This window comes from Taurulus bubalis, assembly GCF_910589615.1.
Source record: "Taurulus bubalis genome assembly, chromosome: 9".
NCBI lineage: Eukaryota > Metazoa > Chordata > Actinopteri > Perciformes > Cottidae > Taurulus > Taurulus bubalis.
The window spans coordinates 19,416,017-19,434,059 of NC_136597.1; the positions used below are offsets into that span (position 1 = coordinate 19,416,017).

At 42.0% G+C, this 18,043-nt stretch overlaps 1 protein-coding gene across 1 annotated transcript in view; it reads right to left on the reverse strand.

Annotated features, from left to right (window-relative positions):
• The window catches only part of LOC306741680 (A-type voltage-gated potassium channel KCND2-like), a gene marked incomplete at both ends in the record, with an annotated part of 30,762 nt that extends 13,436 nt beyond the window's left edge, over nt 1–17,326 (reverse strand). The window contains one exon of the mRNA XM_079223996.1: nt 16,215–17,326. Coding sequence (XP_079080122.1) covers nt 16,215–17,326 — 1,112 coding nt within the window. The remainder of the gene's footprint in view (nt 1–16,214) is intronic.
• Between the last annotated feature and the right edge of the window lie 717 nt (nt 17,327–18,043).

Genomic DNA, 18,043 nt, shown 5'->3' on the forward strand with positions numbered 1-18,043 from the left:
GTCTTTTTGACAACTCTATTTTTTAAATTGTCTACATTTTATGCAATAATAAATTGCTAAAGTACCCATTTAATCGGTCAACTGTCTACACTTTTACATATAAATGTAAAAAATAAAATAATTGAAAATGCCCATCAGACCTGAAGTCAGATTTGTTTGACCAACAGTTCAAAACCGAAAGGGTATTTAATTGCCAATTATAGAAGACAAAGAAAGATAGCGCTTCCTCTCATTGGAGAACATAGAACATGTGAATACTTTGATATCAAAACTGAGCTCTCAGGTCAACAGATCCATCTCTCAGACAAATGAGCAAACACCATCCACTGATGAAGAAAAATGAGCCAGTCAGATGACTTTATATTGGAATTGACCGTCAAACCACTATTCTATCTAAGTCCAGAATGAATTGATTGATGGCCTAACATTCTGCAGTTTCTGAGCAGATTTCTTTAAAGTAATGCGTAGCAGACCAAATATAACTATATATACATTCTAGAATTTGGAGAAAGTTTTGGGATAATAAATGTTGGGAGTAAATGATCGATTTTCTTTCTGCTCAACACCAGAAAACTTTTTAGATTCTGTTTGAGTTGCAACTTTAAATTGTCTAAATCAGCTTTTTACACCGAACAGCTGCAGTCTCTTTTCTTCACGCTTGCTTCCTGTACATGCAAAACAACACTCTAATGCTGGATAGTTATGCCTCATATGGGACACTGCAAGTAGATAGAAGCTCAATGCATAAATGGCCTCAGATTACTTGTCATACCAGTGGGGAAAAAAAGCATTTCAAACTCCTCAGGGTGTCTTTGAAACAAACATCAAGGTACAAATTCCAGCCGTTTAAAAACTAAAAAAATAAAACAGCTGCAAGTTCAAAGGAACATTACAAACTCTCACAGTGAAGCTGAGGGGAATAGCGGAGGTTGGGATGAGACAGAAAGAGTGGCGAAGCGTAGAAATGTACTGAGCGGTCTCTCAGAGAGTGTGGACAGCAGCCAGACTGGCGACAGCAGCCAGACTGGCAACAGCAGCGAGCCCAGATAACAGCAAGTACCAGGAACCAGCAAGAACCTGTGGGGAAGTATTGGATAGAGCTACATCTCTTCTAACAGCTGCTGACTGGCCCCTGGGGCAGAGCAGAGCTGCTAGCTGCAGCCATATCCACCATCTCCCCAACTGCACCACGCTTCTTCACGCGCATGGGGACATCATTACTTTTTCCATTTCACTCCACGAGACTTCTCCTGTCAAATCAAAAAATGACATGAAAAATAATAACTCGAGGCCATGGGTGGAACAACAACAACGCAACTGAAAGGTCATTTTGCAGATGAAAATTGGTCTTGCATCCACACAATCTATCAGTCATCAAGGAGTGTGTGTCTGCTTTCACAGCAAGGGGTGGCTGAAGCCTGAATTAAACTGACCCTGGGCCAGCGGGAGAAAGCCTGTGTACTTAATGACACAACTCCCCATTATTTTTAACTTCAACATCTTCGTCACTGCAGAGGACAGGCCTCCTGATGAATAATGATGTTAACACTGAAGGCAGGCGGCGTAAAGTCACAGCTTTGGCTCCAACAGAGACAGCGCATTCGAATGTACCGTTAACCATCATGACTGAATTAAGGTTATTCATTTTAATCACACTACAGCACGCCCTCCCTCCCACTATCCCATGGGGTTGCTATATTTAAGCACTTTTTCATTTCTTCTCCTTTTTTTGGTCTTGGCTGATGGCAAGGCAATTGCTTTGTGGGACGTCTGCCCTTGAAGAATCAGACAACAGAAGGAGATATTTTTACATACTGTAGATGTGGAGTGAGAGCAAGAAGCTGTATCAAATTGACTGTGTAGTGTTTAGAAATCAAATCACAGGCGCTTTTTTGCCTGCATGCTTGCTTTTGCTTTTAATTCTCTTCTTTATTTAAAAAAATGTTTCTCCTCCAAAACAGAAGTGATGTTGGTTTTGTACCTGTACTCTAAGATTAGCAGTCTGTCCTAGGGGAGAGGGAAAGAGTTGGAACGTTTGCCTCCCATCTCTCCCATTCATTTGCCCGCTTTCTAATTGGACTATTCCATCTGTTGAGGTCTACAAATTGACTTCTGGGGATGCGACAGCTAAAACATCCTATCAAACACACAAATACTTCAGGGACAGTCTCCTTGGAGCGTTGCCATACCAGGCACTGAAAGAGTAGTTTGTGTACGTGTGTGTTTTCCTGTGTGTTGGGATGTACTATAATCAGATGTCCAGCGGTATACGTGGTGGAGATAAGTAGAACCCTGCTGAACCCTGATTTGAAGCTGACAAGATTGGCTGTTTGGAAAATAAATCTACCACACAGCAGATCTGTCGGTAGTGAGTGACATAGTTTAATAAGAATTATTTCGCAAGTTGACAATGTTGATAAGTTCCCGAAATACAGTATCAGTGGTATCGACGGGATGTCACATGCACATCTGATAACTGTTTCTCCTCTGCAGTCCACAAAGACGAGCTTTTTAGATCCTGAAAAGTGGAAAATGTTTATGATTTTCTTCCAATTCCTACTTGGAGTCGGTTAATGATATAGGAAATTGTATTCCATGCGCTTTTCAGTCTTTGCATCCCATTGACTGGGAGTTGAATACTCAGGAGCGAGCTGCGTGATGTGTGACAGTGTATTTGTGGGGATGATTACAGCCCATTAACTTTGATGGATGCCATTTCAAAGAGATGAGGATAGGAGTCGGAACGGCAGAGACACAGTTTGTTTTTCTGTCACCAACATGTGTACACAAAGGTGTGGAGAAGAGTCCTGAGGTGTAAAACGTAGCAAAGTCCATGCAGAATTGATTTTTGTAACCGAAAGAGACCACTTTACCTTTGGAGGTAATTGAAAGACACATGAGCGAGGCTGACGCTGGATCTGTCTCCTGGGATCCCGAGGATCAAACATGACCACATAAGCTAACAGCATTCCCATCAGGAATGAACATAGTGTGCGGTTTCCCTGTACATGGGAGCATGTCTGCATGTGCAGGTAAATGAGACTAAGCTGGACCCAAAACTGATTGCAGTGTCCGCCTTTAATAATGCTAAGTGTCTGAGCTACTTTCTTCTCTGTCCAACTCACTTGCTTGTCTTTGCCTTTCGGCCCAAATGTGTGGCTTAGTCAAAATGAGACACACTCCGTTTGTCTGGGGCCGTTATGTAAAGATAAGGCCATGCGTGCCAGAAATCTATCTCTAAAGCTCCTCCACGGGGATTACGGACAATTGGCTAAGGGGAAAAATACAAATAATAATCAACTGTTTACGGTTTTGCACTAATACCTTGGAAAAGAAGCGGAAAGCCCCGCATGGAAATGCAATCCTTAAGCATTTGAGATACTCCTGAGTAGGATGCCTGCAGAGAGACACACAGGCAGGAAATCCTTGAGGTGGGAGCAGAACCCACACTTTAGTAACACCTCGGCAAACATATCAATCGACAGTAACCATTGTCCATTCCATTCTGAATAAAGCTTTTAAATTGTTGCCATTTTTAAGTCAATCAAATCCAACCATTACAGTATCAGGAGGCATTGACAGGATAAGATTCGGATTTGTCATTTCAATGCTTCATTATGCTTACCTGGTCTGACCGTGTTAGTTGGTTGCCTAACTTACCCCTTGTACTGTGTATTCACTACTTGCATGTGGGCTTTAAAAATGTACCTGAGCTGAATACACCAAGGATTTTGTTTTGGAATTTTTCCATTTTCATAAACGGATTGGGATGAGCTGTCCTGTGGTGGAGGAAATACTACTTAATATAAATACTCATTCAAATAGTTTATTCAAAACTTTCTGTCATCCAAATGTACTTTAAAACATCAAAATAACTAATAATAATTCAAAATTCCCCTTTTAAAATTTGTATCATCATCATTGATGTATTCCACGTAGCATTTTAACAATGCTGGTTAATGTGATAACTGGTTTATATACTGCTGGGTAGTTTAATATAGACTAGTGCATCATATTGTATTTGTTAATCAAACATTGTGTATTTCCTAAATAACTACAGCTGTCAAATAATTGCAGTGGATTAAAAAAAACATAAAATATGTCCTTTTTTTTCTTTCTGAAATGTAGTGAGGTCAAATTATAAAGCAGCATGAAGTAGACATACTCAAATAAAGTCCAAGAACCTCAAATTGTACTTAAGTACAGCACTTAAGTTTATATACACCCAGTTAGTTTCCACTTCATGATGCACTGTGACAAAATGGTAAAACACCTAATGTGAAGCTACAACACAATGACAGCAAACTGAGCTGACAATGACAGTCTGAACTAAGCTCTGACGTGATATCTTTTAGCAGGGATTTAAAAATGAGCTGTGATAGCGCAATCAAAAATGAAAGACATCCGGTGTGAATGTGGAGCAAGAAGCGGGTCTTATCTTTTCAAGACTTCATTGTACAGTTGCCCTGTCAGACTACTACTACTGACAGTAGCTAAACCTGCAGCCCTGTCAGGCTGTACTTGTAGGCACAGGGGTGCTTTGAGATAAACGTAATTGTCATCATTCCAACACAATGTGAACATGCTGATTTTAGCAGGTATGATGTTCACCATGTTCAACCTTCTAAGTGTAGTGTGTTATCCTGTAAATAACTGCTAATTTGCAATAAATACATAAAGGCACAGCTTTGGCTCCAACAGAGACAGCCTCTACTATCATAGCTGAGGCTGATGGGAATATAAGCTACGGCAGGTATGTGGTCATATCCCAAAGAATTGGACAAATTGGAATTTTGACCTGATGATGGCACGAGATGAAAAATAAATGAACCATCAGCAACCGGAAAGCTGCACTCAGTGAAGTGCAGGGTCTGTTTGAGAAAGCAGATTTAACAACGTCTGAGCCGAACCCTGAGCTCTGAGTTAACTGTGCGTGATGAATGAAAAAAAGCCATCTTTGGTGCTCCGATGCCACGATTCACCACGGCAACAGGTATATGAAAGTCATAGCCTCAGTAGAAGTAGAGATATTAATGCATCTGAGGTATTTAGATATGGACTGTGCACATGTGTCTTTAAAAAAAATAGTCAGAGCGGGGAAACGTGTATACAATAGATCAATACAATAACGTTGCATTCTATGCTGACTGTATTAGGATGTAGTCTGAATTACATTTTAAATATATTTGTTCAGCTTTATTCTAACGGGGAGAAAACACAGGAGAGAGCAGCTGAAGATGAAACACATAGCAGAAGATTTAAAAACTACATATCAATAGACCTAAGAGAACTGATTGTAAGCTCACAATCTGATCCAGTAATAATGTGTTCAGTGATTTAAAGGTTAAAATGCCTTTGATTTCAAACCATTTTTTGCTTTATTTCAGCTACTTCAACAAATGTGAAACACAGGCACTGAAATGCTGTTAGAACTCATTCAGACTACACTCAGCCTGTTTAACAACTCAATTTCAAACTATTTTGCAGCTGCACCACGTCCTGCTCTCTCCGAAATATTAACATATAATCTCCAATATTATAGGAATTATGTTCCATCAGTGACAGCCGACATCAACTGCGTGCTCAGAGTCACCGTGTTATATATTTATATAAAAGAGATACTTTTCTGGGCTGAGGGGGGCTTGGCGCTGTGCAATATTTGAATGGGAGGGCTGGTCAGAGAAGTGAGTGACAACACATAAAAGCAACTTTAGATTTTAATAATAATAATGTGCAACCAGGACTTCGATCTGGACATGCAGGGATCCTCTTTTAATTAATGCACTTCGATACGCTCTTTGCCACAGACTGAATCAATGAGGAAGTAAAACAGCATGTCTGGCTCGGTGAGAGGGAGGAGACAGAGAGAACGGGTTAGCAGGGGCTGTTAAAGAAAACGTGCCAGCGGGCAGGTTAGGTCCACAGAGTCAGTTACCATGGTAACCGCCTCAGTTACCTCCCTTTCTGGAACTGAAAACTGAGTTTTTTTCCTCCCATCATCTCAAGGTTAACTAACTCAGAGTTTTCACTAAACCTGCTTTCTGGAACAGGGCCCGGATATCTGGCATGTGTGTCTTCCACCACCATTATGTGATTGAAAAGAAATAAAACCCAAATTGGCTAAACACATTGTCCAAAACAATAAAAGGGGAGCTTTTTATTCCATCAGCTGTCAGCCAAACACCGCAAACTGTTATTAAAAATACTCTGGAGCAAAGACGCCGCATTACAAGCACCGCTAATGGTTATTAAATTGGTATGCACTTCCTGTCTCCTAAGTGGGCGTGGCCACTCCAGTCCATTACCTGACCTGGTTGTGAAGTGTTCTTCCTGATGAAAATAATTACAATTCATTCTGAAGAGAACAAGGATTTCTGCACTAACTTTTAAGGCAAGCCAACCCAGAGAGACTTGTCACTTAAAACTGCAAATGCCAACCTCATGTTGGCGCTAGAGGAAATGTCAGTGGATCACCAAAGTCAGAGGGCCATTTTTATGATACCCAATAATGTTACCCATTCTCTGGGTGTCATTAATTTCGGCTCCAAAGTTAATGGAAATGTATTTAATAGTTGTGGAGATATATCAGTCTGCATCAAAGTGGTGGATCAACCAGCAGACAGAGCAACGCTGCTCGTGTGGCAAGAAGAAAACTACTGTCTGTTTATGCAGAAACCCCGAAAAACAGTGTGGTTTATCACCATGGGAATGTAACTTATGCTGAAATACAGACAAAAGACAGACACTGATATGTGATGCCTTCAACCTGCCATGTGAGTGCTCTGAATTTACAGGTGCCGGGCACAATAAAAGCATCATCACCATTTCCCTTTGTGAAGATTTAATGCTCAATGCCTGTTGAGACTGCGGCAGCAAAGTGTTGATTTAACACTGAGGTAATTCTTTAAGACCATATTTTGTGGTTATTCTTTAAGATCATCATTTGTGGTAATTCAGTTGCACCGTATTGTGCTGTATGATTGCAATTTTTACTATCTCAGTAACAAGAACCAACACCTAAATAGAACAACCTAAAAAGCAATGCTGGTAGTACATTGCTATTGTATTGAAATACTATATATTCTACAGGTGTTATTGTGTCAATCACCGACCGACAGTAGCCTAAATACCAACTCTAATAATAGCTAATGTCATAATGGTAGATAGCAGAAAAACTCACAATATTTCTCTTTCTAAGATCTACTCCACTCGCAATAAGCTGGAGGTGTCTGAAAGTCTGAACTTGACATAAAATAATAGCATTATATGATCACCACTTAATATGTCCTCAATCCATCTGCGACTGCAAGAAGACAGGTAAAGAAATGGAAAATAGTCACTGACATGAGAAATTAGTTTGGGGTGAAAGAGAAAAATATATCCCTGGAGGGCACATGCCCTGTTTAGTTTCTGTTTGACCAAATGACCTATATTAGGTGATATATTTAGCTATTTATAGAAGCTGGGGCAGGCAGGAAACAGCTGCCATGCGTCAGGGTGACAGGCTGACATCCCTCATCTCAGCAGGACCTCCCTGCCAGGCGGACAGGAGGAGGCTCTTTATACCTTATCTGAAATGGGACATAGCCTCTTATCGTTCATACTGCATACAGAAACTAATAATCTATGGCGCCTGTGGCAAAGACTCAACAACGTAACTGGGTTAACAGTGGCGAGTACTGTATGGGCAGCTCCATTCAAGGCCACACTTTGAGGCGCTTTACAGAGATGTGTATTCTGCCGTTATAGCAAACTGCGGATTTCATTCAAGTAGGATCAGTATTGATCATGAGGAGCTTTTATTGTGGTATGCTGGCGCCGTAAACTGGCACAAGATGCCTCAGCGCTGACAAAAATGAGACGATTCATCAGTAGTGAAACAGTGCTTTAAGCCGACAAACAGGCTGAATCAATATTCATGACTTTGCTGTGAAGCAGCTCACGTTCACGTATTATGAATGGGCTGCAAACCAAGTTTCAATTATTGTGTTAGCATCAAAGTTTCACCGCTCCTCTCTGAAACTGATGACAAGCCTTGTGTTTGTCTTCGCTACATGAAGGTCTCCATCGATTTCAACGCTCTCCTAGGATACTAGGCTGTGAGTAGTGTTAACATTACAAACTATTATACAATGAAAGTGTGACACCGTCAAATGTATGCTACACCGCATCTAAGTGTTGGTACTTTAAAACTGAGGTAACTGTCGAGGTAATGGATTCCTCTCATTTCACCCTAGTTCTTGTTTTGCCAAGAGGCTGTGAAAAGAGCATACGTTTCATTTTAAAGCCTTATCTAGTGATATCCTATCACTCTTCATATGAGGTGTTGGACCAGCAGAAGTTACATCACTCTTTAAATTCTGTTTCTTTCACACAGCAGAATGGTGATTGCTTTTAGCCATAATCTCTGAATCTCTGCTGATCACAGATGTTGGCTTGTTGGCTGAGGGGCGTTTTTGATAAAGAGACAAATGTCAGGGGGAAGGATACTCACAGTCTTGCATTATAAAAGCTGGCACCGTTTCAAGATATTGTGTTTGCTATGCGGCCCCATGCGCATGAGAGGGGGAAAAATCGGTGTAAAGTGCAATTCACTCCTCCCCAACTCCTCATAGTGACGGGTGCGACTATCATCACCGCCCTCATACGTTTTTGTTCCTACATCTGTTCTGCAAAGAGTGATTGTGAGGTCAGAAAAGGGGCAAAGACGGATTTGTTCTGGGAAATGCAGCATAATGAATGTTAGTTCAATGTTTACCATAGGGACAGTGGCATCTAAAAATATAAACAACTGTTTTCTTCCTCAATCCGCACTCATTACACGGCAATGCAGGGAGAAGTGAAATGTTCAGACAGGCATAGCGGACATTAAAAATGTTACCGCTCTCTGTGAAAAACAAACTGCAGTCTGCTCTTTTAATAGCGATTAGCTCCAGTATGACACAGAAGTAACAAATGCGAGGCCAGTGACTTGCAAACTCTGCAATTCATGACAGTAATTTTCTTTTTTTCACAATGCTAATGTGACCATGTGGGAATTATTCATATCAATTCATTTCTCTATTGTTTCAACACCACCTTGAGTTGATAATTAGTTTTCTGGCCTTACAGCGAGACCCTGATCATGAAAATTTAAACAAGTGAGTGGCAGTGACTACAGTATGTCTCTCAAAGGAAACTTTCAGTGGCTGGACTCAAACTTATAAAAAGATCTGCAGTATGTGGACATGTTGCATTGAATTTCAGGTCCTAATAGGACAGGAATTGATTCATGAATATAGAATAAACTTCACACTAATATCAACATTCTTTTGAAATGAGAGGAAGAGAAATCAATGCACTTAAAGGCATACGTAGTTCAACATTTTGGGAAATATACGTATTTGCTTTTTTGTCAAGAGTTGGATGAGACAAGAAGTCATCCAAATGAACTTGCTTGTCCATGCTCTCGATTAGACACATTGATCTGAACTGATGCATTTAGCAGCAGGACAATTATGTGTCTGTGCCTTCCAAAGAAGTATCCAATCACTATGGAAAAATAAATTACTCTCATGATTTCACACAATAAAGTCAAGAAACTCATTCATAAACTTGACACATGTGTGACAGGAAAAGAAAAACAAACAAATGTGACCATGACTCTAAACTGATGAACAAAACTATCAGTGAAAGATGAAGTGTATAGCAATTCTCCAATAATATTGGAATCACAAAATCAATAAAAATCAAACATTGTTGGCCTTTTAAATGTGTTTTTCCTTATTTCCACTCCATGCTGTTGTGTTTCTTACAATTGTATATTTCTGTTTGTCGTCTGGGGAAGATATTTTCTTCATTTGTTTTTGTTTTCCAGAGTTGAATTGTGCTGTAGGGGTTGGTGAATCAATACCTAATGGATTGAGACAACCGGCACTAAGTCTTGTTTTGGGTATCGATAGTTGCATCAATAAGATTGATACCAAAAGAAAATGGAATAAACACTCTTATTGCAGTAATGCATGGACTCTTTGCTTCATTGCTGTTGCGCATACACATGGCGAACACTTCATTAGCTCATAGACTTCACACATCGTTTGTAATCTATCTTTAAAGACTGATGAAAAATACATTCAGAGGTAGCCTATTAATGATGATAAGATGATCACATTCAGCTAAAACTATGACACGTGATCCTCCTCTACATCACTTTACATTACTGAATTTAATAATGAAAGAGCGGTGTGATTCTGGTCCTGGTATTACTTGGATTGAAACCAAATTGTGTGGTATTGCTCAACCCCTTTTTCCCTCGGCCGCCATAATTCAATTTATGTTGTAGAGCCGAAAATCACAAATTACAAATTTATCTCAGAGGGCTTTACAATCTGGACACATACGATAGCCTAGTAATAAATGGGGAGACATGTTTAGAATAATGAGCTCTATATATAGCCTGGAAATACTTGTGATCCTGGCATGATAATTATATGGCTGTAATGCTAAGCAGAGAGTACACCGTTTAGAATAAAGTTGTACATCTCAACAAAGTGATGAGGAAGCATTATGTGTGTCTGCATCCCAATCTCCATGAGCAGAACAGCTATTTTCATCTGTATGTAAATGCTGAGTATGTAAATAAGCCATGCAGCATACAGAGGAGAAGATAGCTGTGATCGGGTTTATAATTTTCTAGCCATTTGATCATCTGATCTCATGGCGTACACTTTGAATCTGATATCTTCTAGGACATATCAACTTTCAAGATAGGACACAGTCACATAATAGGCAATATTTCCCCATTTCATTCATTCTCTCAAGTCTTGTCAGGGTTTCTTGGCTGTTAGATTGGATGGAAGTGGAGCCAGACAGAGCAAATACTTTCTAACAACAATGAAATTGAGGTGATGTGTTTTCTCACATATCTCCTTATTTCCTAATGCAGTGATGCTGCATTCATTCAGAGCAACTTTAATCTCGTTCTGGAAAATTCCATTAATCTCTGACGTTGCTTGCAATACAAAGAAGTAGATGAAAATGCTGAGCAGTGGAAAAATACACTGATGCCATATTTTATGTCCTCACACTACGTTACCCAGGCCCAAGTGCAGAACATGCTAGTCTATTTCCCTGCTTAATGCAGCACATTCAAAGTGAATTAATGAAAACCCCCCGCATGGAATGAGTGTTATTGGTGCAGCCCCGAATACGGGTTGTCAAAGAAATCAAATCAAATAGAGGGATAGCCATTTTGTCCTTGCAATATAGATTATTTATCAATCTGACCGTCCGCAGTGACGCATGCCTGCTTTTAGAGTCAGTTCACATACACAGTAGCCTCACATCAACCTACCAACTGGCCAGAATCTGTTTTCAGTTCAGCCTTGACTGACCAAAAACACATTTTCTTTTTGACATTATATTCAGTAAAGATATACCGTATGCAATGTCATTAAAATGTAATTTAAGTTGCGCATGAAAGTCTTTGAAGTTTATACCTATTACAGTACATAAATATGATGTAATAAATCTGTAATATATGAATCCCTATAAAATGCTAATCAATCATTCAACTCACACCTCTACAACAGCCTTTTAAATCTCTAGCTCCCAGTGTGAAACGGTTTCAGTGTGATGAAAACAAAGAGGCTGAAGAAAATGCAGGGGATTGCGTATTTTCAATTTAGCAGAAAAAGAGCAGCCCTGTTGTCTGTTTTCCTTGATTCCGTCTTTCACAATGATCCTAATCTCCTCTTCCTGGCTTCCTGTCCCCGCCCCTCGCTCTCACTCCTCCATTTCACAGTCATTTGCATGGGCAGAAAGGAGCTCGCACAGAACACATTTCACTGCCAGGTCCCCCTCATTAAGTCACCTGTCACTTCAGTACCATTATACCAGCCTCATATTAGCATCACCTCTCCTCCCCAATAAAGCACCTGGAGAGGCACTATGAGCCTACAGGCTAACGGCAGCCTACACATCTCACAACAGCCACGTTTGCTTTACACAGCAATTCACCACATCGCTCATAATGGATTGCTGATTTTCATAATGTGCACAACATACACAATGCCAAGTGGTGTAATGTATTCTACTGAACACAAAAATTACACCCATTGCGGCACATAATCAAACACACCAAATGTTCTCGCTGACTGTCAAGAGAGTGAAAATCCTCTGCATCCAATCACATGAGTGCTATATCACCAAGAATGCATGTGTTATCTCATGGGCACAGATATAGTAAAAGGCCCCACAGATTGTTCCTGCATATTTCAATTACATGTTACAATTGGACTTTGCTTTGCACCATATCAAAGCTGAAGTTAATGTGTTGCATTGTAGGTTTTGATTGCATTGGGGTTCAGGTGTCAAAAAAGGCAAGCATGATAATGGCTATACTTCTGGTGGTTTATGGGCCCAACAGTGACCCTCATGTCTGTTAACCTTTCCCCCTCTTGCTTATAAATTCTATCCAGAGAGGTTTATAGGGCTCACTTGTCAAGCCTTGCCAGTCGTATTTGGTGGGTGGAGCTGTAGCACAGACTATCACTAGGTGATAAATTTTGCATCTGTTGAGTGACTACAATGTACAGCGGTGTTTGTTGCACCATTGGACAATGCACCTCGTAAATGGGACAGCAAATCAGCAATTAGAACAATCATTCCTCTCAGCATCAGAGGTAGTGGCTGAACGAAAGATATTGATATGGGAGAAAAGTGTGTGTGCGTTTGAAAAATAAAAATGCTTGTTGTCGGATGCTCAGGGCCATTATGTCTATCAAAGGTATTGTCTGTTTGTGTCCAGAGGAACGAGTGTGCCTCTGTGCCACACTAAACCCTGTCCTCCCCACTCCGCTTCCCTTGTGGGTTGCGCTTGACTTCCACCGTTTTCACAGCTGCTCTCAGCAGTGCACTCCATTACACCTTAAATCACTTAAAAGATCTGAAGCACCAAAAAGTCCCACTGCAGCTAATTCACCCTGACTGTGTGGATCATCTCGAGAAAGCAAGAGCAAGAAAAACACTGCAACATCTGATTCCAGCCTAATAAAAGGGAATGCTATCTTATGTTGGAACCTATCGCTGCCTTAAATGGAGAATAGTATATCAAGTCAATAAATTAGACCTCAGTGCAGTTTTCAAAGACATTGCAAAACACAATATCCACAGGTGCTAATCTCCTATCTCAAACACACAGTCACCCATTTTTTGGCAGGAGCGTTTTGACAGAGGCAGATTCCTCTTTGTTAGATATCCGAAAGTAGACACAGAGATTAGGCTCAATAAATAAGGTGGGATAAGTGGGTCTTGTCCTGTGTTTGGTGGCACAGAGCAGTAGACACACACAGGCGTGACACGCAGCTGCACAGAGCTATTGATTCTCCGCTAGTCTCCAGGCACCCTTCTCTTTCATTCAGGCTGCCTGCCAAGTGTCTCTGAACAGGAGCCCCAGCTCTCCCAATGTCTGCACGTCTGCTTAAGCACAATCAATGGGCCATCAGCGGGGGAGAGAACGCACGCCACTGTCTTTACTTCCACGGGGCGAGAATCAGGGAAATTGAAAATATATGTAGTGGAAAGGCATCATGATACCATGCAGGCATAGAGCATCTTTGACTCTCAGCATGAAATCAAATGCCTCAAATGGAGGTTACAGTCAGTAGCGCCCCCGTCTTTAAAAAGCTTATTTGCCACCGAATGAAAAGACCCCATTCGTATCTGACTTAAATAACTATTTGTTAGGCGTGGCTCAATTTTTCTGCATGCTGGGATCTGAAACAAACCATCAAAATACCTAATTTCCCCGGATCACATACGAATTTGAAGGTTACTGGAAGAGAGCGCAACAACAGATATTTTCCTCACTTCAGTGTATTCCGCAGACAATGATAAGCACAATTCAGCTCTACTGTACGGCTGTAGTTTTTTTTTCTTCTTCTTTTTTTAAAAGCACACCTCAAGACAATGATGGATCATGAGAAGGAGCCGACTTTGTCTTTCAGTGATGGGTATTCAGCCTCTCCACCGGTGGTCCACTATGCAGCATATTGCACCACTGCAAGGCTTCAGTTGAGGTTGCAAATCTGTCAGCCAGGCTGTCATGGTTCACAATGGAGTGACAGAAATGTCCCCATTACCAAGGACATTTCAGTTTTGTTCCTCGCATGGCAGAACATCTTTTTCAAATCCATCTTAAGCAACACAAAGGGGATTCCGTGCTGAATGCAGCAATATAGTTGTTGCTCCCCAAAGATAAATAATGTACCGTCTTACACAACTCATCTCTCATCTGCGCTTTCAATCCGAATGCAACGCATGGCCAATGCAGCATTACGTTTGGGCTGGCAGCTTCAATCACCGAATCGTGCATATTGCTAATTATGTTCTCATTGGTCATTTCGAGGGTGAGTGGTAGTTCGACTGGTATTGAGTGAGTGCAGGTGGAAGCTTTGTATGCTATTAAGAAGACAAGAAATCCACTAACTAAGTGTCACCTGCTGCATGAGGAAAGATAGGGAGAGGTTGGCCTAGCGACGATAAATACTAATAATTATAACAATAATGAGAAGAAGATATGTTGCCTGCAGAGCTGAAGGGTAACCAGGTGCAGAATGCCTGCATCAATGCAGATATGAGGATCAAGACGGATCTGTATCAAACACATAAAAAGTCAAGCATACAAGGCAGTTTGCTGGCATGGAGCATGAACATTTCTGTATCCGATAAACCACAAATAAAATTTAAAATTGCACATCTGTACGTTGTATTCATAGCATTATGCCTGACACATCTCAAGCACACATACACACTCACACAAGTACACACGGCCTGTGGCAATTTGTTTTTCAATGTTTGATCTGTGATGTTATGAGTTTGAAATTAAAAGGCAACATTATTTCAACAGGACCTCATTTATGTGTCATCAGTGGAGAGCAGCGCGTGAGCACTAACATTGGCTGAGTGGCTGTTCAACCTCGTATACGTGCAACAGCGAGTAAAGAAGCAACGGGGGTATTTTTACACGCGAATTAGAAACGGTCCGGTTATTATTTCCCACTGCATAACTTAATAATCGCGCTTCAGGCACTCAAATGTCACATTCACTTTTGTTAATTTCAGCAGATAAAAAACAAATGGCGGCCCGACACTCACTCATTGACAACAACTTTTCAGCACGTTGGAAAGCGCACCGCCGCAGCAGCTGAAATCGAATTCATAATATAAATATTATTATTAATAATAATAATAATAACCCATGGAGGCATCTGAGCGGTTGAGTGCACACATCAATACAAATTAATTTGTAGTAATCGTTTTAACCGCTTTTAATTATTTTATGCAACATCAGCACATAGTACAGCTGACGTTGTTCATGACCATGAAATTAGCATTCAAACATTGACTGTACCTCGTTAAAGGAAGAGGGAGAAACTGAGAGAGAGAGAGAGAAAGAGAGAGAGAGAGAGAGAGAGAGAGAGAAAGAGAATGCAGGGAGGGGGAAGGGGTGTGTGTGGGTGTGGGTGTGTGTGTGTGTGTGTGTGTGTGTGTGTGTGTGTGTGTGCGCGCGCGCGTGCGTAATCTATACATTTTGTAAACTACTTTGCCTTTAATTCGATCACTGCACTCGTGCCTCAGTTCCATTATAAATGCGCTATGCAGGATCTTGGGAGCCGATCTGCTTCTATAGGGCTCTCCTCCTGTAACGTGGAATTAAACCAAAAGACACCTCCACACTCGCTTTATTGTCTGTGCTCACTGCGGTAACCTTTCAAAACGAGCGCTTCCAATAAAAGCCATTGAATAGAGGCAGGGACGAGGCATAACCTTCGGATAAGGGCTGTTTGTGAGGTGCGGGCTCATTGATAGGCAGTGAATGACGCACAGAAGCCTTTATAAAGCAGACCGTCCCTGCTCTCATATTGGCTGAGCAGCGCTCGAGGCTGTTAATATGCCCACTAAATGCACACCTGTGGCTGCATGACAATTACTCCAAATATTGGCCGAAATGTGTGTTAGTTTCGCTCTCTACGCTAATGTACCTATTCAAGAATAGAAGAATAATGGCAACACATAAATGGGGCAACTATAAATAACCGATCGAAGATTTAGTATGTACCACGTGTCGCCATTAATGTGGACGTGTCATTGAGTCTGTGAGCTGGTTGAACCGGTGAATTGTGTTTTGTTGGAACAGCTGAAAGGATTTTATGGACTTATATGCAGCCACCTACCCCAGTGTTGTCATGGTGACAATGGTGTACCAAAACGCTGCGGGGATACTGGTGAACTTGCTGGCCGTGGAGCCTTTTTCTGCATAAAACATGACCGTTGCAAAGATAATGATGGCCATGGTGAGGGAGAATAGTAGGAAGCCCAGCTCGGAGGCGCAGCTCTTCAAGGTGTAGCCGAGGATGCGCAGCCCCGCGGAGTGTCGGGAGAACTTGAAAATCCGAAAGACCCGGAAGACTCTCAGCGTGACGAAAGCACCGCTCACCTGGTCATTGTCGGTCATGACCAGGCCAATGTAGTAAGGCATGATGGCGACCACGTCGATGACGCTCATCACACTTTTCATGAACTTGTACCGGCTGGGAGCTGCTATCAAACGGAGGAGATACTCAACCGTGAATATCATGACGCACGCAGTGTCTAAACAAAAGAAGGCCAGCGCGTAACGGTCTCCACAGGACAGCTCCTTTGACCTGTTGGGCATAAGCCCGCACGGAACCGTCTCCACCACGTTGGCCATCACTGATATGGCAATGAAGAAGCCTGTGACATAGTAGAAGACCAGCGCTAAGGTGCTGGTGTGAGGGTTTTCAAAAGCCCGCCACAGGAACTCCCGGGACGTCAGGTTCACCGGCGGGGCGTCATTGCTCATGTCCATCTCCTCGTCGTCTTGAAGCCTCTCCGCATTCTCGCGCCTCCGGTCCTTGTACTCCTCATAACAGCAGTCCCCAATGATCTCGGGGATGATACCAAAGAAAGCGAGCTCCTCGTCGTACGCCGCTATGCACTCTTGGCGCGGATAGTGTAGTTTCCCCGTGCGGTAAAAATTGAGGATGTGCCGAAAGATGTCAGGGTCACGGTCGAAAAAGTACTCGTTTGTCTCCTCGTGGAAAAAGAAGTCTCTCTCCGTGCTCCCCAGCAAAGTGTCCGGGTACCTCTCCAAAGTGGTCCGCCACGTCTGAAACTTGGTCCCACTCACGTTGAGGATGATGAGTCCGTCTTTGCCTTTCTTCTTGTCTTGCGGAGGGATGGGCATCGGGGTGCTCGCCACGGGCATCCATCCTATGGCCGCCGCTCGGGCAAAAGGGAGCCATGCCGCTACACCTGCTGCCATGCTGGCCTATAGTGTTTAATACAACCCTGCTCCGGTTATCACAGTGCTATGGTTCAGAGATGTATTGCATCTGCAGGAAGAACAGCAGATAGAGAAACTGGTGGTTAGGCTTCTGAGGCACCTAGGCTCAACAGAATGTGATGAGAAAACAAACAAACCCATTTACTTGTACTGGCACTGCGCATAGCACTGTTGAGTATCGCTCTCAAGCCTTTTCCCCATTTTAACTGTTCAGTTATGGTAGCCTACTTTGCGGCAGAATATGAATTGGATTTCGAAAACGTCACCAATCAATAAGCAGGAATGAAAGTAAAAAGAAATCCACCCACCTTAGGGAAGGCTGCTCTTTAAACTGCATCCACGGTGAGTTTAATTTAGAAAAATAAAAAAACAGCTATCCTCGGAAGAGAATACTTGCGATTCCGCCACCCATCTATCGTTCACTGCAGCCAGACGATAGAGAAAAAACTGTAGAATAACGTCGCATCAACAAGTTAAACAATTCGAGCAGCAGTTTCTCCGCACAGAGTGGTCAGTCGTCCGAGCGCGATCTTTTCTCTTTTTTTTCTCCCTCCTCTTTTCAACCGCAAGGCAACGGTGCTCAGTTGCATGCGTTTTTCCTCGCGTTGCAGCTACTCCTCAATAAACTCCTGTTCCTCTCGTCGACTGCAAGACCACCCTCCCCCTCCTCACCACCGAGCCCGTACTGTGGAGAGA